At 44.5% G+C, this 24,856-nt stretch overlaps 1 protein-coding gene across 17 annotated transcripts in view; it reads right to left on the reverse strand.

The window, feature by feature from the left end:
• Positions 1-24,856, reverse strand: part of SUN1 (Sad1 and UNC84 domain containing 1) — a 106,586-nt gene that overhangs the window by 17,325 nt on the left and 64,405 nt on the right. For 13 of the 17 annotated variants that reach the window (XM_029577084.1, XM_029577093.1, XM_029577086.1 and 10 more), the window contains 11 exons: positions 24,758-24,856; positions 24,093-24,186; positions 21,341-21,399; positions 20,972-21,117; positions 19,435-19,668; positions 13,388-13,462; positions 11,872-11,915; positions 10,245-10,383; positions 8,157-8,405; positions 6,937-7,021; positions 6,203-6,318 (listed from right to left, as the gene is read on the reverse strand). In XM_029577084.1, the coding sequence (XP_029432944.1) occupies positions 6,203-6,318; positions 6,937-7,021; positions 8,157-8,405; positions 10,245-10,383; positions 11,872-11,915; positions 13,388-13,462; positions 19,435-19,668; positions 20,972-21,117; positions 21,341-21,399; positions 24,093-24,186; positions 24,758-24,856 (1,340 nt within the window). The remainder of the gene's footprint in view (positions 1-6,202; positions 6,319-6,936; positions 7,022-8,156; positions 8,406-10,244; positions 10,384-11,871; positions 11,916-13,387; positions 13,463-19,434; positions 19,669-20,971; positions 21,118-21,340; positions 21,400-24,092; positions 24,187-24,757) is intronic. The other 4 variants (XM_029577099.1, XM_029577095.1, XM_029577100.1 and 1 more) reach the window with 1 other exon arrangement.

A 24,856-nucleotide genomic window follows, 5' to 3' on the forward strand; every position in this document is an offset into this window, starting at 1 on the left:
GTGGCTCAACTATCCCCCAAGCGGGACCCGAACCAGAGAAAATTGAAGAAACCGATACAAAACGGAAAGATAGGAAACCCCACCGTCTCGCTATCAGACTCACCTTCATCACAGCAGACTCGACGGGTGGGACTCTGGACTGATCCGTGGTACTACAGGAACGAAAATTAACTAAGGTAAGACCTAATTTTCTTTTCCCTGTACGTACCCGGATCAGTCCAGACTCCTGGGATGTACCAGAGCTATTTTAAACAGGGTGGGAACCGGAGAGTCCCGCTCAAAGTACCCCAGACCCGAAACTGCCGTTACCTGATGCATGAACATCCAGGCGATAATGACGAGCAAAGGTATGCAATGACTTCCAGGTCGCCGCTCTACAAATATCCTCTGCGGAAACCTGGCTGCACTCCGCCCAGGAGGCTGCTTGAGAACGCGTAGAATGAGCCTTCACGCGGAACCAATTGCCTCCTTCAACCAACGGGCAATTGTAGTCCTGGAAACCGCTTGGCCGCGCCGTGGACAGGACAAAAAAGGTGATCAGTCCTACGAAAGGGGTTCGTTACCTCTAGGTAACGTAACAGGGCTCTTTTCACATCCAGCCTCCGCAAGTCTCTATAATTTGGAAGAGACGTATCAGCTTCCGACAACGAAGGCAGATCCACCGTCTGATATAGATGAAAAGCAGATACCACCTTAGGCAAGAAGGAAGACACAGTACGAAGCGACACTCCCGAATCCGTAATTCTCCAAAAAGGGTTCCCGACCCGACAATGCTTGAAGCTCCGATACCCGTCTTGCGGACGCAACAGCCACTAGAAAGACCACCTTCAGCGTGAGGTCCTTCACGGTAGCTCCGCGGGCAGGCTCGAAGGGCACGGAGCATAAAGCCTTGAGAACCAGATTCAAACTCCGGGATGGACACGAAAAACGGAACGGAGGACGCAATTGCTTAGCCCCTCGGAGGAAACGAATGACATCCGGGTGCGAAGACAAGGTCATTCCTTGGACCTGTCCTCGCAGCAAACCAAGGGCCGCCACCTGCACCCTAAGCGAACTGCAAGACAAGCCCTTAGCCAAACCATCTTGTAGAAAACACAACACCTCGGGCACCGAGGCCTGCGCTGGCCGAATATCCTGCGCCAGGCACCACGACTCAAAGATCGACCATACACGCACACCCACCAGAGACGTGGAAGGCTTGCGCGACCGCAACAGAGTCGTGACCACCGCATCCGAGTATCCCCGTTTCTTCAACCTACGCCTCTCAAAGGCCATGCCGCTAGACAAAAACATCCGACCTGGTCGAAACAAACGGGACCCTGATGCAGACGGTCCGGCACATATGGAAACCGAAGAGGAGCTTCCAACCTCAAGTTCTGAAGACCCGCGAACCACGGCCGGCGCGGCCATTCGGGTGCGACTAGAATCACTAGCGACGGATGAAGCTCAATGCGCCTCAGCGTGCGTCCGATAAGGGGCCACGGAGGGAAGACATAAAGGAGTACCCCTGTCGGCCAAGGCAACGCGAGGGCGTCGACCCCTTCCGCCCCCGTTTCCCGGCGGCGGGCAAAGAATCGCGGGGCCTTGGCATTTTTCTTTTTTCTTTTTGAACGTCGCCATCAGATCTAGAACCGGTGTTCCCCACCTGGCACAGATGCTCTGAAACGCTACATCCGCGAGCTCCCACTCGCCGGGAACTAGCCGATTGCGACTCAGGAAATCCGCTTGAACATTTTCAACTCCCGCAATGTGAGATGCCGCTATGCACTGAAGATGCCGTTCGGCCCATGCCATCAGCTGTCGCGCCTCGACGGCCACCGGTAGACTTCTGGTGCCGCCTTGACGGTTGATGTAGGCCACCGCTGTGGCATTGTCCGACAGAATCCGAACTGCCCTGCCTCGTACTAATGATAACAACTCCCGCAGGGCTAACCGCACCGCCCTGGTCTCCAACCGAGTGATGGACCACGACGCCTCCTTCGGGGACCATGTGCCCTGTACCGACTTTCGGAGACACACCGCACCCCATCCGTACAGGCTGGCATCCGTGGTAACCACCATCCATGAGGGCACTGCCAGCGAGATCCTCTTGGCTAGGTTGCTGGCACAAAGCCACCAGGCCATGCTGGAGCGGGCGGATTGCGGCAGTGGCAGTGGAAGCTGGAACTGTTCCGACACCGGGTTCCAACGGGAGAGTAACGCTAATTGTAAGGGCCGCATATGCTCGAACGCCCAGGGAACCAATTCTCGCGTAGAAGTCATAGACCCTACCAACTGTAGATAGTCCCAGACAACCGGCATGGACTTGGCTAATAAGCGTCGGGCTTGCCACTGTAATTTGTCTCTGCGCTCCTGCGTCAGATATACCATGCCCCGGCTTGTGTCGCACAGGGCTCCCAAAAACTCCAGGGATTGCGACGGTTCCAGCCGACTCTTGGCCCGATTGCTTACCCAACCAAGGCTCTGCAGCAACCCGACCACGCGGTGTACCGCCAACCGACAGAGACGCTCGGACTTTGCTCAAATCAACCAATCGTCCAGACACGGATGGACCAGACACCCCTCCTTGCGAAGGTGCGCAGCTACCACCACCATGATCTTTGTGAAAGTCAGCGGGGCTGTCGCCAAACCGAATGGTAAGGCTTGGAACTGGAAATGCTGCCCCAACACTGCGAACCGTAGGTAGCGTTGGTGATCCGTGCGAATTCCGATATGCAAATACGCCTCCGTGAGATCCAGGGACGCGAGAAACTCCCCTTGATGCACCGATGCAACGACCGACCGTAGCGTCTCCATGCGGAACCGTGGTACCCGCAAGCACTTGTTTACGCCTTTGAGATCGAAGATCGGATGAAAGGTGCCTTCTTTCTTTGGCACCAGGAAGTAAATTGAATACCGGCCGCCTCGCATCTCGTGGAACGGTACTGGAACGATCGCGCCTAACGTCAGTAGATGCCGAATTGTGCCCCTGAACACCCGACGCTTCTCGGAAAAACCGCAGGGCAACACCATGAAACAAGGCCGGGGCCGCTGTGCAAAATCTAACGCATAGCCGCGATTTATCACGTCCAGCACCCACTGATCCGACGTGATCTTGGCCCACTCCCCGGCGAACTGCGCCAACCTGCCGCCTATCACCGGAACCGGGGAGTGGACCGGCAGCCCATCATTGGGAAGGCTTACCGCCCGGGGTTCCGGTCCCGGCCCCGGGTCTGCCAACCCTGCGCCCGCGAACGGACTGCGTGTACAATTGCTGCCGTGACGCATTATGGCGGAATGAGGAAACCGAACCCCGCGCATTACGGGGTCTACGCCCACCACGGAACCTACCCCGCGCGGCCGGATTCCCCCTAGACCGTGGCCTGTCCTCCGGCAGCCGAAGGACCTTGTTCTCGCCCAATGACTCAATCAAATCCTCCAGCTCCTTGCCAAAAAGCAGCTGACCCTTAAACGGCCGAGAGCCTAAGCGAGCCTTCGACGAGACGTCCACCGCCCAGTGCCGCAGCCACCGCCCAGTGCCGCAGCCATAACAACCACCTTGCAGCCACCGCAGAAACCATTGCCCGCGCTGAAGTACGGAGCAAATCATAAAAAGCATCCGCGCTATAGGCAATACCGCCTCCAAGCGAGCTGCCTGCAGCGCTTCCTCCTGCGAGAGCGCTTCGTTAGCCGATAGTTGCTGAGCCCATCTGAGCCCCGCGCGCAGGGAAAAATTACTACAGACAGACACCTCAAAGACCTTCTTAAGCTGCACCTCCAGCTTACGGTCCTGCAGATCCTTAAGAGCTGTTCCACCCGCTACCGGGATGGTGGCCCGCTTCGTCACCGCCGCCACCGCCGAGTCTAGCCTCGGGACTTTGAACAGCTCGAGCGCGTCTTCCGTCAGGGGATAGAGCTTGTCCATGGCCTTGGCCAACTTCAGCCCCAGATCAAGAGTGTCCCACTCCTTAAAGAGCAAATCCGAAGCTGAACGGAAAGCCGTTGGCGGTCCCCGCAACCCCAAAACCACGGGGATAGCAGGAATCAACGGCGCCCACTCGTCGCGCCGAAACAGACGCACCACCTTGGGGTCATCCCCCACCGCCGTCTAGGGACCGCCCAAACCATCAGCTCCCTGCTCACCTTCCCCATCAACACCACGCAGCTGAGACGGCGGATCTGGCTCCTCCAGATCCTCGGAGTCGGACTCCGGGTCAAGCGCCCCCCCGCGGGACCCCCAACCGGAGCGGGCGGGTTCCCCCCGGGATCTCCGCTACCTGGCTAGGCCGGGCCCGCTTACTGGACACCTTACCCCGATCCAAACCATGTATGCCACGCTTTCTGGCCTGCCGCCGCGCCTCGAAAGCTTTGTGCATCACCCGCACAAACTCAGATGTGAAGGAGTCAGAGGAGCTGCGATCCGGATCCCCTTCCGGATCGCTATCAACCGGAGACTGGTCCCCCTCGGAGACCCTCCGTTGCGGGGACAGGGCCGGAGGCAAATCCTCCGGCTCACACGCCGCCGGAGCTGCCGCCGCCGGCAACAAAATGGCGGATCTTCCCGCCCCTGAGGCAAGCGCCTCCAAAATGGCGCCCGTTCCCGCGCTCCGCGGGAATGGACCTGCTGCCCCCGATTTCTGCCCCGGAGCCGCTGTATGCGTCTGCCGCATCGCCACAGGCCCTGCTGAGACGCCCTCACCTCCTGAAACGCAGCCAGAACAAAGGCTGTCCCGGGAGAGGCGACGGGCCGCCCCGCAGGCCCGACAGACGGATCGCCGCGGCATGCTGAGGAAAACAACCCCCGAAGCAGAAGAACAACAAACCGTGGCGCCTCTCGCGTTCCCCCCCCTTCGCGAACCAAGAAGCCCGGACAGGGAGAGAAGAGCAAGAAAGCAACACAGGCAAGAAACAAAAAACAACTTTTTTTTTTTTTTTTTCTTTACCGTTCGCCGCCGGCTCCGGGTCCACCTGGGGGGAGTGAACCGAGCTCCCCGGTATCACCCCCAGGCTAATGACCAACAACACCCCGCTGGCAAGGGCCCCGTAGCCCACCCTCAACGCGCTCAACTCCCCGGGGGGATGGCCCCAGCGGGACCTCACCACTCACCGGGAGGAGACCAACCGGACCTGCAGGCAGACAACTGCGGTCCCGGCTTTCACCAAAAATCCAAGGAAACCCCTAGGAACCAAAATTAACTCACAATATCTATATATTTTTTTTTTTTTTTTTACACTAGGCCTCAATCCAGACTGCAGGTTTTGCACCCTCTCCACCTGCTAGGAGACAGAAGAAGACTGCCAGACTGTAGGTGGCACCAGCCTAGATAAGGCGGAGTTTTGTTTGTAAACTTCTGTCTCCATCTGCTAGAGGGGGGGCATAACCCAGGAGTCTGGACTGATCCGGGTACGTACAGGGAAATCTCTTTTACAAAATACGTTGCCGATGATATTCTTAAGATTCCTCCTGAGGCTACACACCACCTACTGGCATGGCTTACTATTTTCTAGTTCTGCAGAAAACGTTAGCTTAAATCTACCTGAATTCCTGGAGACTTCGTAACATATTACAAGTGTCTAAGAGAGGAACTTGTTGGTTTCCTTTTTGCCTTTGTGCAAGATCGTGACTCCATTTTGAGACTTTTCTTCGAAATAGATCTTTATTTTATGATCAGAAAATTTTGGATATTGCAAGAGCACCTCAGGAGCGGAGAAAAAAAATTCTGGCTATGCATTCGGAGGTTTTAGCATTGGCAGCACAGCTCACTCTTTGCTATCCTTGTAAATGTATGGTTAAACATGCAAATGCAAAATATGCTTACTTTAAACCATCTCAACCGAGATCTTATTTAGATTCTCTGGCTAATATTGGCCAGTGTTTTGTACCCCCCTGGCAAGTACAATGTGACAATATTCCTCCCAGTTTTTTTCTTTTTTGATTGTATTACTTTTTGTTTCGTGCTTCATTCGTCTTGGTCTCCTCTTATTTCCCTTAATATGAGAGGGGTTTTTTTTTGTTTTATTCATGAATATATTTCTTATGTCGTAAGAGTATTGTATAATCACTTATGAATTCCTCTCAGATTTTCTGTTACAAGGGTTCTTGTGTTATAATAATAATTTCAATAAAAATAAAGTGAGAAAAAAAAGCCCAAAAAAAACCCACACACCACCATATATCACTGCTGGGTCCATATTGGACAGATCCATTTCTTCCATGCCTTACCTGAATTACGACTCGGGGAGACTGGGAAAAGTACCAGAGAGGAATTCCAAAGAGACTCATTAACGCTGTTTTGGTCTCGTAGGTCTCCGAACAGCGAGTGCTAAGAATGCTGCCACCTTAAAAGGTAAAAAATGAGCGAACGTTTACTACATCTCTCTTTGAAGACAAACTTCTGTTACACACTCTCCCCTCCCCCAAAGATTACAAATTAAGCTACATTTTTCTTTCAGCTTCAAAAGCTTGCATATTCTGATGGAATCTGTTCAAACAAGCTGGGTTTTGTTTCTCTTTAAATGCTGGTTGCATCAATCTTCTGATAACAGAACTCGTATTACCCTTTCCGGATGAATGGAATGTGAACGCGTCATGCCAAGAATGGAATGCCTCTGATTACTGAAATCCTTCCAAAACTGCTCCACATCAACTATGAAGTTAAGAATGCAACTAAAAGTCTTTGGGAAAACCCTCATGTATTTCCTTAACTGACTTTTAAATGTAAAGTGTTAAGCTATTTTAAAAATTTAAATCAAGATTCTAACCTGGCAAAAGAAGAATTTTTGCAGCCTATGTGCTATCTTTGAGGAAATACAACTGTTTAGACAATTTTTCAGATGCTTCAAAATACAAGACAATGCAGGGGAAGGATTCAAGTGCAAGAACTTAAAAAAAAAAAAAAAGCTGGACAAAAAAAACTGTAGCGATGAACATGGAGCAAGTGTTTCCTGCTAACTCACCTCCAGATTCCAAAGCAAAGTCCACCATACCAATTCTGTCTTGAGAATAGAGCTTCAGTGCATTATTTACAATCATGTGCGCTTGCTGTGAATGGGAGGGGAAAAAACCCCATTATTTCCAAGTGTCAGATTTACCTATTAGAACAGTTACATAAAAGCAGGGCTCAAAGGTCACAGCGACCTAGACCAGCCATTTTTCTGCATTAGGCCGGAAAATGCCAGAATACTGCTGGCGTGTTTGACCAGTACTTCTGTTTCAGTCATGGGGTTGGGGGATCTTAGGGGATGTCCTGCACAGTCAGAGGGACATGCGCTCGAGCTGCTGTGCTTCCCGTACGCAGTGCCACACAGGTGAATTGAAAGCGTGAACACTTTGCCCAATTATTTTTTCCCCTGCAGGCTAGTAAATTTTTACTTGCCCCTGGCAAATATAAAAACTACATCCAAGAGAGAACATGAAAGGCAATAACTTACATTTCTGACTTGCACTTTTGTATGATCAAATTATGTCTTTGCAATATGGACCCACGCAAAGTACACAATTAGAAAACTTGTATTTACTGTATTAGGTAGATCGTGCTTTCTGGCATTTGCAGGGCACGTAACACACTAACATGTGCAGAAAGAATACCTAAAAACCAGAAGCTCATCTGATGCAAAAGGTAAGACAGACCATTTGTCAAAAGCTAGTTAGGTTAGAATCTTATAAAGCTTAGTAGCTGTAAAGTAATAAAGTAATAGTAAGAAAAGGATATAACATTACAGTTATGATCCTGCTAATCCTATAAGTCATAGTAGGCCACGTTAGAAATTCAACCTAGCAAGGCAGACAAAAGTAAGAAGTTTTTCCCATAGAGACTGAGGGGCCCAATGTTCACAGTCTGTACTAAGAACATAAGAACATGCCATACTGGGTCAGACCAAGGGTCCATCAAGCCCAGCATCCTGTTTCCAACAGTGGCCAATCCAGGCCATAAGAACCTGGCAAGTACCCAAAAACTAAGTCTATCCCATGTTACTGTTGTTAGTAATAGCAGTGGCTATTTTCTAAGTGAACTTAATTAATAGCAGGTAATGGACTTCTCCTCCAAGAACATATCCAATCCTTTTTTAAACACAGCTATACTAACTGCACTAACCACATCCTCTGGCAACAAATTCCAGAGTTTAATTGTGCGTTGAGTGAAAATAAACTCTCCCTGATTATGTAAAAGGCTTACCTCTTCTGTAATGCCAGAAATGCCCGCAGTTACCGAACTGGCCATGGCATCTGGAGTTGGCAAGCGCTGTGTTATAGAGATGTGGTGTGTAATATTTTTGAGAACTTTTAGCTCCAGCTCTTGTAACAAATCCTGGATGCTATTTTTGCTCACAAAGTTGGATGAGAGCCACTGCAACAGTGATTCAGGCAATTCTTCTTTATTACCAAATATCGTCATCTTCACAAATTCTTTAATTCTGGCATCAACCTAATAAAATCCATCAGTAGACATAAAAGTGATTATGTATCCATTTTGCTTTGTTCTCGTTATTAGCTTCATAACCAGTTGTGTCAATTATAAAATAAACCAAACATATCCCCGCTCTCCTCAAGTCAACCTGTGCAAAAAAAGACTTTGGGAAAAAATGCTATTCTGTGGCTTCAGGAAGAATGGAGGCTTGATCAAGAGAATTCACTTGGGGTGGATTTTTAAACATGCGCATAGGTGTCCACGTGCGTGCGGTTCCCGGCCTGCACACAGAAACGCTGATTTTATAACTATGCGCACGGCGACACACCTCAAAAATACGATACCGCGTGCACCTGATTTTATATATCGGCAAATGCATGTGCGGGCCGGGGGGGTGGAGGATTTTGTAAACAAATTTTTTTTTGTTTGTTTCATAACTTCCTGAGCAGAAGTATGTTGTACCTGCCGGCCGGCTGCTGGCTCACCCCATGCTGGCCAGGCCCCCCCACAACTCAGATCTCACTCCCCGCCCGTCCCTTTTTGAAAACCTGGCACTTCCGTGCGTACAGGGAGACACACACGTGGCTGGGCTGCTATGAAAATACACACGAGGTCGGGCCGAGTGCATCTCGGTGTTTTTATGCACCCGTTAAGGAGCAGGTTAACATTTAACAGTACAAGGGGTTCTCTAACCTAAGCTACCTAACACGGCTGGTAGGGCTGAAATGCAATTTGCAGGTACATAGCAATAAAAGATATTGGTTCATGCCTGCAGAAGGAAAAAAATAAACCTTCAATTTTAGAAGTCCTTTTCTACTTCTCAGGGTGCCTTTAGGTGGCATTTTAGCTTAGCCAACTTTAAGTCAGCTAGACAAATGCCCTCAAGCTGGTGTAGATTTCATGCAATTTGCTTTGCATCATTTCCCATTTTTTGGCCAGTTTCCATGAAGTGCAGACTGTTCAATCCCCATGCAACCAAGCACCTTTAGCCTAACCAGATAGTACTCCTGGGGAAATTCTGCACAGCATTCCCCATATGCACAGAGTTTCATTTTTTCATGCAGAATTTGAAGATACCCGGCAGACCATGAGTGGAGCCCATCCCGCTCTCGGCTGAAGATGAGGGAGGCAGCAGGGCCACGAGTGGAACCCATCCTGCTAGCGGCAAAGATCAGCGGGCCCAGTGACAGAGAAGGCCCAGTGTGAAAGGCAAGAAAACTAAGCTTGTGAGCGTGAATGAGGGTAGGTGTGGATGGGGAATGTTAGGGGCCAAACTGTGAGTGGAGGGCTAGGGGGTGGAAATAGAGTGGAAGGAGTTGAGCCTGGAGGGGAGAGATAGCAGAGGGTAGAGGAGCTGGGGCTGAGAGGGCAGAGTGAGAGAGTTCTGGCCAAGGGAGTAGGAAGATAAAAGGGACACTCTTACGATGTACTTCTAGGGGAATTCTGCTCAAAATATTTAAAAAAAAAACAAACCTCTGCATCTTTGAGTAATAACTTTTCTATATTAAATTTTAAATAAAATTGATGTATGCCGTGTTATTTTAAACAATATAAAGTTTGCAGAATTTTGCATTTCTGTGCGCAGTCCCCCCAGGAGCAAGATCCGTACGGAAACCAATAGAATGAAGGGAACAGGCCAAGTACCTTATTCTCAAGATAATGTACCACAGCCCTTCTCCCCATTCTCCTCCCCCCCCCCCATGTTCTTTTGTTCACACACACACACACACACACACACACACACACACACGTGGACACATTCTCTGCATGATCACTGGTCCAAGCTTCCATTTCTGTTAACGTGCATTTGAGTATGCACAGAAAATCCAAGAGAACTTTCCATAATGCAGGGCGTACCTTTTCATTTGTGATATCTACTTTTTCACAGCTCGTCTTCAAACTTTGCCAGTCCAGCAGATCAGTTTTAATTTGCGCCAGCTCCAGCTCCAACTGGTTAATCTTGTTCATGAGGTGCTGATCCTGCTCATCACCTCCTCTAGTAAAGGGAAAATGAAAACGTTTCAGAAGAGAACTTGAGAGACTTAAACTTTCGAGACAGACAGTAGCTGCTAGACATCATTTGAACATTTCTAATTGCAAATGGACCTGAAAGCTTGAGCTACCATTAACAGTGTTGTCTGATGACATCTGGTTTCTGGGTTGGTTTTTTATACATTCAAACAATAAATGTTGTCAGTGCAATAGTTTGTTCCTTTTTGAGGCACCAAGGAAAATAGTTTTTAAAAATGTAAATGTGCTTTCACAATGGGTTGTGTAGTCATGTATATTTTCAGAAAAAAAAAATAGCTCTTTAATTGAATCAACTGGTGACAAAATATATAATCAAGAAGAATGCAAGTTATAACTTGATATTATTAATCAATACAGTACACCTTGACAGAAGTGTCAACTATACCCAAGCTGGATGCATTATTTTTGCCGAATGGCCTTTTCAAGATTTAGCTCGGGCCTTTTCATTGGCGAATTACATACTCTCTACGTTTGAGCTCGAGGCAATGGAGGGCGAAGCAACTTTTGCCCAAAGTCACAAGGAGCATCAGCAGAATTTGCGCTCTGGCTTTCCTGGTTCCCAGCCTGCTGGTGCAAAGGTGGCAGACCTCACACGTCACCCGGATAGGATTATGGACAATGCTGGGATTGACCACTGTCGGAAACAGGATGCTGGGCTTGATGGACCTTTGGACTGACCCCAGTATGGGAAGTTTTTATGTTCTGAGTAATAGGCCATTCCGCCATGCCTACAAAACATCTTAAATCTTAAGTAACGGAATTCTTCTCCGTTTAGATTTGTTTGGTTTCAGAGAGATCTGATTCTTTATAACTATTACACCTTCAGGAAACAATTCTACTAACTCCAAAAGGCAGTAGCATGGCATGATTAAAAACCGACTTGATTCGATATGTATATCGAGAATGTCGGTATATAAAAACCCTAAATAAATAAATAAATAAATGATTAAATGGTACAAAGCAAAGCAGACTGGACGGTCTGAACATCTGGGAAGCAAACCTTTAGAGGTCAGTATTCATCATTTTAAAGATTTTATTCGCTGTCATGAGCCATCATTGCAACTGGTAAGGATACTCACTTCTGAGAAAAGCCGGTTTTCAAGCTTGCATTTACAATTTCTCAAAAGGAAATTAACAGGGTAAAAGAAGCTTAACCTTTAGGTGGGCAAGCAGCCACATTCCTGGATAGAGAGGTGATGTGACAATGCCAAGGAGCATGTGCGAATGAAGGAAGAGGAAAGCAGTCCAGGAAGCAGAAGAGAATCAGCATTCCATGCGCACGTTAAGCGGGGGATTCGCAGCACGAGGACACAATATAAAAGATGGACGACCACTTGGGACATGCCGATCGCAGTATAAACAGATTCACAAAGAATGCAGTACAGACAATGGTGTCTGAAATCAGCAAATGGGGTCCTTTAATTCAAAGCCTGACAAATAGATAAATGCCTACCTCACTATTCTGGATCTGGTCTGCTCCATTTCTTTCTGGAGCTCCTAAAAAAAATATAAAAGCATAAGAGCAGTCATTTTCAAACATCTCACATAAATTATATGCATAAGTTACATCAATTTCTAAAGCGAACTTGGCATTTGTGTTTACTTTGAAAATTACCCCACCAAATCCCTGCACAAGTCAGACCCGATATTCTGTGCATACAAAATTTTCCTGAAAGTGTACTCGTGTATGGTCACAAGTTGCAAAGTATGCACATAAATGCAAACCCTCTTCCTAACTGGCGTGCCTGGGTCGCCGCAGGAATCCTTGCGGGTCTAAAGGGGCATCCTCTATGACATTTGTTGGCTGGCAAGTACTGCCACTATGGCAACAGCCATCCGCCCTCCCTCCCCAGGCCCGAGTGCACCACTTCTGTGCTGTGCTCAGCCTCAATCAGTCCTAAGGGCTGGGGAATCTGAGCCATAATCCGCCATCGCACAGCACTGCATCCTGAGACATGGGGCCAGCCTATGGATGTTTTTGAGTTGTTAACCACCGGGATTGTTCTGATATATAAATATTAAACAATTTGAAATGTTATAAGACAGTAGTCCTTTATATCAATTGTCTTGCAGGTAAGATGTATATACAGACGAGAGGTACTAAAAAAAAAAAACAAAACCCCACAATGTTAAAAGGAATATTTTATAAAAGACACCGATGTCTCTATTGAAAGGCTCTGTCACTAAATCTGAGATTTGAAAATCCACCCTTCCTCCTGCTGACTGACTAAAAGTTTGTTCAGGTGACTCCCTATCCAGACAAAATTTTGCCATGATGGAGGTGTTTCAGTGGCATGGCTGAATTCTAATCAGTGAATACAGGTATTCAGTGCTAGTCGGAAAAAGGTAGCTGGTTAAATCTGGTTGGAAAGCTCCCCGTCCTAAAGTTAGCCAGCTTAACACTTCTCCGGCAACGTTATCCAAGTAACTTTACCGGGGGTAACTTTCTCGCCTGCTGAGAATCGACCTCACTAATTTCAAATTTGCACACCTTTTAAAAAAAATGTAGATTAAATCTTTTAACAACTTTTGTTCCAAACCAAACACCACAGTTGCTATTAATGTGCTTCCTATAAACAGGCAAAAATTTCAGCACCTGATTTTTTCACCCCTTTTAATCTACTTTTATGGGTTAAGTGCAACGTTTGTCTAACTTGTTGAAGACAATATTAGGGATGAACACATTAATAGTTAAGCAGAACCTGCTAAAAATAAGCCTATAGCCCCACAGGACCATGGAACAAATAAATTAAAGCTTTTAGATATAGAAACTGGACATGGGTGGAAAGTTTCTTAAGAGGATATATACATACAGCACCTGGACTACTAAATCAAAGTTTCCCCAACAAACAGTCAAGAATAGATATGGAGAGGATTTCATATTTGTTCTTGACGAAAGTTATACAAACTTGCATTGTGATTTGGAAGGAATAAGGTAGTGGTGGGGGAACGTAATCATACTTTCATACCTCTGATTTGATGGACAACTTTCCCAGCAGCTCTTCTAGCTTCAAGACACGTAAATTGTACTCTTGGTGGATGGCCTGAAAGTCAGTTTTAAAGGAACATCTATTAGTCAAAAGTGAACATGAAATTTTCACTAGAAAACCATTACAGGTCCTCTCTGTGCATGAACTAAGCAGCTGATCAATATATACAGACTTTTTGTTTTCAATTTTTATTTTAATGTTTCCTGGGAATTTCACTATTATAACAAAACAAAACAAAAATCAGTGGGGAAAAATGATTGTTAATGGCTTTTCCAATCCCCCCCCCCCCATACATAGCTGTACAGAAGAAAGCCTAATATACACACACACATATTGTGGTAAGGTAGCCCTCCTCATCTCAGCCTGAAAGAGACTCCTGGAAGGACTGTAAGGTCACAGAAGTTAGACCAAACTACAGGCCCAAAAACCACAGAGTTCCAAGGAAGCTACGGTATATCGTCCGGAGGAGAGGCAAGGATATCCATGCACAGTCCGTTACAACAGAGGTATGCTCTACAAATGGCAGCTTCTCCAGTTTTAAATTAAGTCTTGATAAATCTGAAGCATTAGGCAATTTACTGCAGAACTGGGCAGATTTTGCTTTAAAGTGGGCAACTGATGTACTTAAGCATTTTGGATTGCGTATTCACAGGAACGCAAAGCTATGGTATGTTAAACATATCCAGTTATTAAGGAATTTCATGCTCGTTTGGAGTGGTTAAAAAATTTAGAATTCATGCTCTCAGTTGACAACTAAAATTTTTTAGGGAACAGAGTAAAGTAATTTTTTAAAAAGATTTTTAAATATTTGATGCTCTGCAGCGTGCGTACATGCTGATATTTTTTTCCTGCTTTGTGTTTATTGTATTGTGATGCATTATGTATTCCTATTTATACTGTGCAACACTTGGAGCTCTTTGGAAATCACGTATCTAATTAAATAATTCAAATAAATAGAGCTGAGGTTAAGAGATTACCATAGAGAAAGAAAGTCACATCTTCCAGAAACAATGGAATTCTAGGATTACTGCTTATCTGTGCAGAATCCCAACTAATGGAAAGGTTAATTAGAAAACATTTAGTGTCAATGTTTACATTTGCCCAAGACACCTGATCCTATTGACTTTAGCCTGGAAGCTACTGCAAAAATAATGCTCAGGATACTGTGTAAATTTTACAACAAATGCGGCTTGTACAAATTTGCACTATTACAATAAAATGCATGCAAAGTGATGAACTCAGAAGTCTTTTTAGAAAATATATTGAACTAGGGGAGGGGAGGAAAAGTGAATTACCCTCATGATGGTGGTGGCACATGGACTCTCTGTGCACCTCTTAGGTTATTATTTTAATGAGAAACATAAATGAGAGGTCAACAGCCTAGAGCAGGGGGTTCTCAATTCAGTCCTTGTGTCACACCTAGCCAGTCAGGTTTTCAGGATATTCATAATGAATATGCATGAAACAGATTTCCATACAATGGAAACAGTGCAAGCAAATCTTATGCATATTCATTGGGGACATCCTGGAAACCTAAGGGTCAGGTTGAGAACCCCCCTGGCCTAGAGCACGAAAGATCTTTCAGTAAAATCTTTAGCTTTTTAAACAGTGAATGCCTTGAGATGCATTTATTTTCAATATTTGGCTACTGATCAGACTGGTATTTCAAAACCAACAGTTGTAATATGCCACAGTGCGCTGTGTAGCAGTACCAAATACTGACTTGCATGCATTATTCAGTAGACAGTAGTTAATATATACACTGGGCCATTGCCTTTTTTAATTAACCAAATTTGTGACTATTAATTCCTTGGAATTATATTTGGTGTATAACTGTTTTATGTCTTTTCCAGCTATAAAAACTCATTCTGTTATAAAATGTCAAATCTCAATTAAAAAGATACTAAAAAGAAAAAAAATATCCTGAACCAATTCCTTAAACATACAAATCAAGATTACAGTATATTTTTAAAAATGGTTGCTAAAAAATGCCTATCAAGGATCCACAGTAATGCTTATCAAGGATCTACAGTATCCTTGTTTCGCTCTATGCACACTTCAAGATAGCTATATACTGTTGACATGAGGTACATATATCCATTTGTGCACAAAGTCGTCATCTTCAATACAAATATTCTACAAGCTATCACAACACGATAATGCTCTATGTGGGTTATGGTTTGTGTCCCTCTAATTTCCAAGGCAAAAAACTGCAAGAGACTTAACAGTTATTTGGTGGACAAATTAACGGCGGCTTAGACAAAATAAAGTTGATGGGTATTAACATTTACAGGATTAAAACTGGATAGACAAGGGTTTCAATACACCTGGACTAAATAAATAAACAAACAAAGAAGAACAATTTTGAAGTCTTGAGGTACTCAGTGGTAGGGATGTGCATTTGTTTCCTCCGAATCGGCAGTACGTGCATACCTCGCCGACTGTATAGTCCTCATGGGAAAACAGATAATACGCATATTTTTAATAATGAGATGCGAGGTACGCACGTACCGCTGATTTGGAGTAAACGCCGCATATCCCTACTCAGTGGCTTCTTGAAGATTCAGGTGCATTTAAATTCACACACCGATAATAATAAGCATAAAATAAATAAATAAAAGGCCTTGACGACCTATTGTCACTATAAATGCTTAAAGAAATCCGGAAGCTTTTCTGAGTAATGATTCTGGATCAGCAACCAGAAACCGAACAGGCATTGTGTGTGGGATTCAGAGCAGTGCTACACTGGCCCAGGGAGCAGAAGTCTGGCCTCTGAATCAAACCTAGGTCCCTCCACTTGGCAGCGCTCAGTAATTACTACTGAACAGACTCCCCCCTCCCAGCCTCGCCAAATATATCCCAAATTTCATGCGTTCAAGGAGCTAACACTCTACCCTAACCTCCCAGTTTCTTCTTTGGTTCTCACATGACAAACTTTGAACTATGTGAAGGGTGGGCACAGAAAAAAAAAATCATATTCCTTTTTATTTTTAATGTCATTACTGTTTTAATTTTGTTTTGGTTAGTTATGTACATAAAATACATTTTTATTGATTTTATGCATATAAAAAATGTATGCATGCAAAGTAAGAAAACAACTGCACATCCTTATCTTCACTTTGTCCTTAGACTGTGCTTGGTACTGATTCAACCCGATTTGCTCATATTTTCCCCCGTTACTTTGTGTGCATGCACTTTGCTTAAAATTCTACATAAAAGGAGGAGGAAGTGGTGCAGCCTCTAAAATGGCTGAGTGAGATTGCAGCTCTGGCGGTAAACTTAACAAATCAGCCCTTTTGGCATGCTTCAGCGAGTGAATGGCATCGCCTCCCGGGTGCTTTAAGATTCTCAGTGCCCAGCAACTACGTCCAAGAGGCGGCAAACTGCAGCAATGAAGCAGCTCTCGGCAGCGGGGTAAGGAGGACTGCAGCGTGGAGGCTGCAACGTGGCCATGTGGGAGAGGGAATACTGATGGGCCACGGAGGAAGAGCAAGTCATGGCGCCTGCAACCAAAAAGGGCGAGACGCTCCAATTTAAAGCTGCATTTCAAGCAACTCCGGACAGACATTGTGGGAGCAAAATGTCAGCTCAGTGAATTAATTTCTGGTCTTACAAGCAGACGTGGTGGAGATCGGAGGCTGGATAGACAAAGCGAAGCACTGAACAGAGGAACTAAGCAGAGATGCTAAGATCACACAAAATTTAGAGGAGGGTAAGCACGAGATTCTGAATAAGTCAGAAGACTTGGAAGACAGATATCACAGAAATAATTTTTGCATTCAGGGCTTGCCTGAATTGAAGGAATAAGGAGATTGATCTGTTTTAGAGACCTTCCCTTTAAAAGAGAAGATTGTTCTTAAAGCAAGAACTATAGGCAATTTCATGTGGGAAGAGCATAAGTTGGAGATTTATAATGATTTGGCTTCCACGACAGTACAGAGAAGGGAGCTGACAGAATACATTGCCAAGCTTAGAAGTGAAAATGTTAGGTACTGCTGGCTTCTTCCATTTGGTTTGGCCTCTAAGGTGAGAGGAACTAACCTCACTGCTCACTCGGTGGGGGACGTGGCCGAGGCATTGCGTAAGGCTGGGCTATCACCCGACCAGCAGCCAGTGAAAACCGAACCATGCCTGGGATTCGGGATGTCAAATGGGTTTTTCTTTCCACCAAGCATGAACATTTGAAACCTCTCTGGTGGTGAGATGTGGTCGCTGAACGATCAAGGTGGCCTTATTATTTTGCCGGATACATCAGAGTTTGACTTTATGGGACCCTTTTTATTTATTTATTTTTTTTAAATGACAGCAGCTGTCTTGGTCAGGACGTTGTTCCTCCCTGGGTTCCATCTCTGCGTAGGTGGGGAGAACAGAGGTGGTGTTGGTTTATTGGGTTTTAGGTAAGGGGGGGGGAGGGGTTGGTGGGCTGGGATATCATACAGGGAGAGTTGGGGGAGTTGAGTGGAGCGAGGGGTTTGTTAGTTTGAGGGGGTAGGGAGAGGTTCTTTGTGGAGTTGACGGGCATTGCTTATTATTCCTGATGGCACTTATGGCTGTTGAGTTACATTCTCTCTTTAAATGTTTGTGGCCTGTGAACATCTCAAGGAAGAGGCAGCTCCTTTTTCACAAAGCAGTGCAGACTCGAGCCGATGTTATTTTTCTTCAGGACACACATCTGAGACGAAGAGATGAGGTTTCTTTTCAGCTGTTTGAAGAGCAGGACGTGGAGTGGGAACATTTCATAAGGGGGTTGCTGTGAAGGTGTTGAATAAAGTTGAGGGATAAGGAGGGGAGGTTCTCCTTTATGAATGCAGAAATAGTGGGCTCAAAGCGGACGTTGGTCACTTTATATTCCCCTAATTCAGCATATCTGAAATTTTATTGTCCCTCCTGATGAAGCTCGATTGCGAAACAAATTGTGTCAGGGGACTGACTTTTTTTTTTTTAAATAAAAGAGCAGTTTACGTCTGGACCGCTGCGTTTTCAACTTCGAATAAAGGATTATTATGTTTTGGCTACTCTCAGCGTGTGGATATTGACTTATCCGAATTGTGCATACCTCACTCTACTACATAAACAGATGAGGCAGGCTTCTTCCACTTCCTTTTGGAGATTTACCCAAAATCTAACTAGATAAACGAGGCTTGACCGACGTGCTGCAAATGCGCAGAAGAGAGCAGCTCTACCGCGCATTCATGTCTGAATTATACAAGAGACTTTGGGGGCTTTGTAGTGTGGAGTGCTCAGCAGCCCTGAGATAGGAGACTACAGTACCTGAACGTAATCCACTTTGAAGTGCGAAAAGCGGAAAAAAAAAAGTCTAATATCTTTCAAGAAGATTTGGATGAAGCGATATACAGTCTGTACGGGAAGGAGATATTGTTTCACCTGTTTGGTGTTGTATTATTCATGCTGATTTTACATATTGTAAAGAAAACCGATTAATAAAAAAAACAAACAACTTCGACATAAAAGCCAAACACCCCACAACTAAAGTGGATTGTAAGTGCACTGTTCTTGCTGCGGTTAAGGGTTTTGGTAAAACGGAGCCTCTCCAAGTCAATATTTTGCCAGCTTCCTGGTGTGAAATCGAGAGGCACTCTCTCATATGCACAGTTTTGTGAAATGAAGGGCAATACACACCTTTGCAGTGCCTTTAAAATATGCTTCATGAAAAGACCATCTGACAAGAAAGTACCGAGGAAAGGGATTTTAAAAATTTGTAAGACAAGTACTAAAAATCTGAATTAAACAAGACAATTACTAAGAAAAAGAAAAATCAGAGTCCATCTGTATAACAAAAGGTGCAACAAGAAATCCAAACCAACAGATTTTCTATGATTGTATACTCTAAACCAGAGCTTTCCAAACTTTTCATGTTGGTGACACACAGTTTGGAAAGCTCTGCTCTAAACTTATCACTCTGCAGAATAAATGCCCAAAGAAAAGAAAAAAAAAAACAAAACAGTTATCCGTGTACTCTAAAGAAATTGATGTCTGGGACGGGCATGAAAGAAACTGTCACTTACCACTGTGTCCGCCACCCCGTCTGGCTTCGCTCCTTGAAAATGCTGATTTACTATATTCATGATCATGGCCGACATTACACTTTTATCACTCATGTGCTGAACCTGCTCCTGGAGTTTCTGAAGCAGCAGGGTGACTTTACTGTAGTCCTCATCATGATGGTGGCACTTGCTAGACAGAAGGATGAGCTGCTTTTCTAGCTCTCTTATGCGACCAGAATCAAACGGATGGTCAGCCTTTGAAATAAGCAGATAACCTGAACGTTACCATCCAAGGTCTTGTTGAAGGGTATGGAAAAAAAAATCGGTAATATAATAGCGGAGGAGAACCAAGTCTGCAGAGAGGCTTCCGAAACCCACAGGAAGAGACGTCGTATCTGGCAGTGTCGAGACTGTAGCAAGGAATCTGAACAGCGACAGAAAACACGCTCTGTGCATCTAAGCATGGCTTGCACCCGGTGCGCCCCCCTTCTCAAGCTGGACATATATTAGCACCAGCAAATGTTTTAATTAGCGGTAATTTAGCATCCGCTCTTTATCCCAGCTTTCCATCTGCTTCTTCTGATACTTTGCCCGCCTTTTCCCCTGCTCTGATAAAAAATCATCAGTTCGGTGTTTCAGTTAAAAGGGTGGCCCCCTGACCCCCCCACAGATGGCATGGGGTGGCAAGGGAAGGACAAAAAAAAAAAATGAAGGCTTTAATAAGGAGTTTTAGCAAACTGATGGGTAAAACCCATGTCCTAGGGCATGATTGTCTGCTGTATATTACAGCTACTTCAATAACTATTCCCCACACTGCTCTTCTACAATTTAAATAACCCTTTGCTGGTTTTCATAAGCAGCGTCAGCTTCTCTTATTACACTGCCATACAACAGAGTCTGAGACTGTGGCTTTTGCTCTCCTTTGTCACTTCGATTGCTGTATATTTACAACATATGCAAATAAAGTTATACACACAAACCCCCCTCCCAAAACCAAACTGAACAGCGCAATGCATTTGCCTCTTTTCAGCTGTCGCCTTCTCTTTAATATACGGTGAAACTCTTACCAGTACACTCGTCCTGCATAATATTTAAAATGTTGTAAGCCTCCAGGTGGGAGTTCTTGTTTATGCCATATAAAAAGTAGAGAAGCAGCCTAGTGGGTAGAGCAGCCCATTGATGCTCCCTGTGACCCTGGGCAAGTCACTCCGCCCTCCATTGTCTGGGGGGGCAAACGTGGGGCCTGATTTACTAATTTTGTTTTCTACAGACCCAGAATGGGGAGGAAGCCGAATATAACCAGGTACTCAGATTGCATATCCTCTGGGGACAGCCAAAGAAATACCAACGGTACCCGATTATAACTTGTCTTGAGCTACCAGTAAAAAAAAAAAAAGGCAGGAGTTAAATCTAAAATAAAAATAAAAATGCAGAAAAAAAACCAAACCCAAACAATAGCTGCAATTAAGACATACTGGAACATTGTGTTGACAGTAATGCAGGCGAAAACGGAGGGGAAGAAAAAAAGGTACTGCTCATGACAGGACATGAAACCTACTTTTGGAGGCAAATCGGAGTCAGAGACAACAGGGTCAAGCAGAAGAGTAGATGCAGGCTCCTCGATCCGTTGTGCTGTAAATATACCTGTGCCGTTTAAGAAGGGAGCTAGTGAAAGCAAACCTTCAAAGCCCCAGTACCACAAACCTGAGGAAGGAAAACAAAAGATACAAGAGAAAATAAAGTGAAGACTAGAAACACGATATTTGTAATATATATATAAACTCAGCTCTTTCACGGGAACATTTCTCATGATGCATTACAAGCGTCAGTCACCAAGGTGGCTTCACCAGCAGCCGAACGCATGCCACCCAGCAATCTAAACTGGTCTCATATGCCCCGAGCAACAAATGCAAATAAATGGACTCACCTAACGCAAGTAAGAGTGGGATAAGCAGCAACAAAAACTTGACTATTTTCCGAAGGCATCTGGAAACAGAAATTCAGCCACTTACACTGTATATTAATGTGTTCAATCCAACCAGATTCGAAAGAATAAAAATAGCCTCTACATTTCATTCTGGTGCTTACCAATCTTCTCTCAACAGATTAATTACTTTGCAATGATCAGAGGCCACCCTTTGATCTGTGATCCAGTACTTGGCATAGAAAAATTAATCTAGTTTGTGTATCATGGATCACAAATTTCAGTTCTTTTCCCCCCAGTGATTGCCGTATTTGTCCATATGAATGGGCAGAAACGGTTGAAATGCCAGGTAAAAAAAAGTCAGCAAGCAGCATTTTGATCCAACTTAACTCCTTTAAGCTTTGCAGACCTATTTCTCAGAAAATAACCCGTTATCCCAGAAATGATTCGCACACAAACCACAAGTTATGATCCGTAAGTAAGATGGGATTTCAAAAAGCTGAAAAAGGTTGTGGACTACAGATCCGCAGAAATCTCCCAAACCTCTAGGGAGGCATACGAGTGTACTCTCTACTTTTCCCCTGCAGATCTACAGGCATAAAACACATTCTCACAGGGTGACTTTGTGCATCCCATGACAGGAATTAACCCCCCTCGTAAGCCAGGGTATACAGGAATAGGATCTCATTCTCACAAATTCACTAATGCTCTTCTTAATGTTGAATTGTGCCAAAAAAGTGCTTCCTTCTGGAGGTTATAAGGTGTTTTGGGTTTAATTTTTTTAGGGTCTTTAGTGGTGTCTGTATAAATGAGTCCATGAATGCTATAAGCAAAAGCAATATTCATGAAGTCTGATTGAGAAGGTATGGTTGAAAGCAATGTTCCTGCTAAGCTACAGGAGGATCACCAGCATCTTCTCCCTGTCTGGCACCGCTCCGGCCATTTCACACAGGCCGATACAGTACAGTGCGCTCCGGTGCAGCGCACTGTTAGCCCAGGTTTGGACACGCATTTTTGACACGCTAGCTTTACCCCTTATACAGTAAGGGGTAATAGCGCATCAAAAAAACGCTTCCAACCCCCCCCGAAAATAATAGCGCCCGCAACATGCAAATGCATGTTGATGGCCCTATTAGTTATTCCTGCACGATACAGGCAGGCGTTAATTTCTGCCGGCGCCGGGGAAGTGTACAGAAAAGCAGAAAAAACTGCTTTTCTGTATACCCTCCGACTTAATATCATAGCGATATTAAATCGGAGGCCCCAAAAGTAAAAAAAAAAAAAAAGTTAAAGTTAAATTAAAAATCGGCCTGTGGGTTGGAAGACGGACGCTCAATTATGCCGACGTCCGTTTTCCGAACCCGTGGCTGTCAGCGGGTTTGAGAACAGATGCCGGCAAAATTGAGCGCCGGCTGTCAAACCAGTTGACAGCCGCCGCTCTTGTCAAAAAGGAGGCGCTAGGGACACACTAGTGTCCTTAGCGCTTCCTTTTATCGCGGGCCCTAATTTGCATAGGCCACCCTCCTGAATCGCGCACCCAAGAGAGTGGCCTGTGTGCGCGCCGGGAGAGCGGGTGCTCGCCAGCTCTCCCGCGTGTTTTTCTTATCGGCCTGATTGTTTGAACTGTGTGGGGCTGACAGCTTTCACAAGACTACTAGGTGTCTAAAGACTCCATGTAAGATTTATTTATTTTAAAATATTAATAGTGTGCTTATAGCAAACCAGTTGAGCTAAGTGGGTTACAACATAAGAGTATATTTATTAGCACACACATCTTTAAAAGCATAATACTACATAAAAAAATATATTTTTTTAACATAATTTTAATTCCTTGCGGGAATAAGCATTCTACATTTTCATTTGTAAATCAAGACTCACCATATTTATTTATAAGATTGTTATATTGTATCACAGTAACTTAAGTGTACATAATTAAAGTATGAGGAGGATGCAAATATCCCCTTATCCTCTCTCGTATATAAGATGTTGCTAAAATTATGGTTTGCATGAAGCAGGCAGCTAGAATGTGATAGAAAGAAAGATGTGAATTTAAGGAAAATTAGGTTTAAATTATGAAAAAAATAAGACGTCACAGATAGAATTATCAGTTAGGGTAGGTCAAAGCAGTTTTTTCCAAAGGCGAGTGCCACAATCCCTGGCATTTGCTTTTTAAAAATAGCTTTTCAAGGGGAAAATAACCTGCTTACCATATTTTGAAAAAAATGACAGATTCATTTGTAATATCAGATGACAGAAGAGGGTTTTGTTCCAGCTAGGTTTCTTATTTCCCAACTCCCAGTGTAGAAAGTTTTAATGTGTCAAAACTGGCATGCATGGCTTTGTCAGCATGCCAACTCAGACTTATCAAGACTGCAGCAGGAACAAATATATTTGAATGCAATTGCATAAGTGGTTGGGTGAATCACTGTTTGTGGGCTTGGCACTCCTGGTGGCTACTCTGCCTGTCCAATCCAAATTTTTTTTCCCCAAAAAAAAAAAAAAAAAAAAAAAAGAGTGCAACATTCTCCTTTGTGCCCATTATCTTCCAAAACACCTGCTTTTATAAGCAATTGTAGTTGGTGTATCATCTGATATTTGCCCTCCAGACATCCAGAAGAATAAAGTCCTTAAGGACACAAAAAAAACTCCAAAAAACAAAACAACCACCACCACCCACAAAAACAAAAAAAGCCCCCAGACTTTTTAAAATTAAAAATTGCAAGGAAATTGTTCTGGTATTCTGTAAATGACTAACCTTGTAAGAAAAAACACATTGAACAAAGAAATCAAAGTAACAAGCTGGTACCATCCAGTTCCAAGCCACCAGAATGTTCCTGAGGCAGCTTTCCCTACAGGAACAAGAAAAAAAAAAATCAATCAATCAGCTGAGAATGCAGCTTCATGTAGTAATGAAGAGAAAGGAGCAGCAGAAGCAGAAGCCCATGTTTCAGGAGATGTTTTGCAGAATAAATGATTACGGAGGCTGACAGTTCTAGATCTGCATGTAATGGAGCCATTTACAACATAACCCACTAAAAAACAAACACTTACATGCTCTTATCACTATTAGTATACCAACTAAATGCCATGCACAAGTAGAATTGCATACATCTGGATATAAAACTATACATAAAGCTTATACAAGACTTTGTTTTTGATTAAAAAGGAACCAGCCAGCCAATACTTTTTTTTTTTAATTAACACATGCAATGTAGTACTGCTTGTGATTATGTAATTAAACATATGTTTTCTATATTGAATGAAGATTGCTTGCATTCACAAGGTTAAGTAGCAAAAGCAAAGAATGAATTTCATTATGAAAAACACCAGCATGCTGAGCCTAAATGCTTCTTGTGGTCATGCGCACAGCATATGCAGAGAAGAGGTGCATGGTACCATGCAAAAAGCAAAACCAATAACCTGGAGATACAATGGCCAACCAAAGAAATGACAACATCTTCCTGGACATAAACCATCCTGCTGATCCCACAGTTCGCAAGGATTGTAGTAAAAAGTAAC

Source organism: Rhinatrema bivittatum, chromosome 14 (assembly GCF_901001135.1).
Source record: "Rhinatrema bivittatum chromosome 14, aRhiBiv1.1, whole genome shotgun sequence".
NCBI lineage: Eukaryota > Metazoa > Chordata > Amphibia > Gymnophiona > Rhinatrematidae > Rhinatrema > Rhinatrema bivittatum.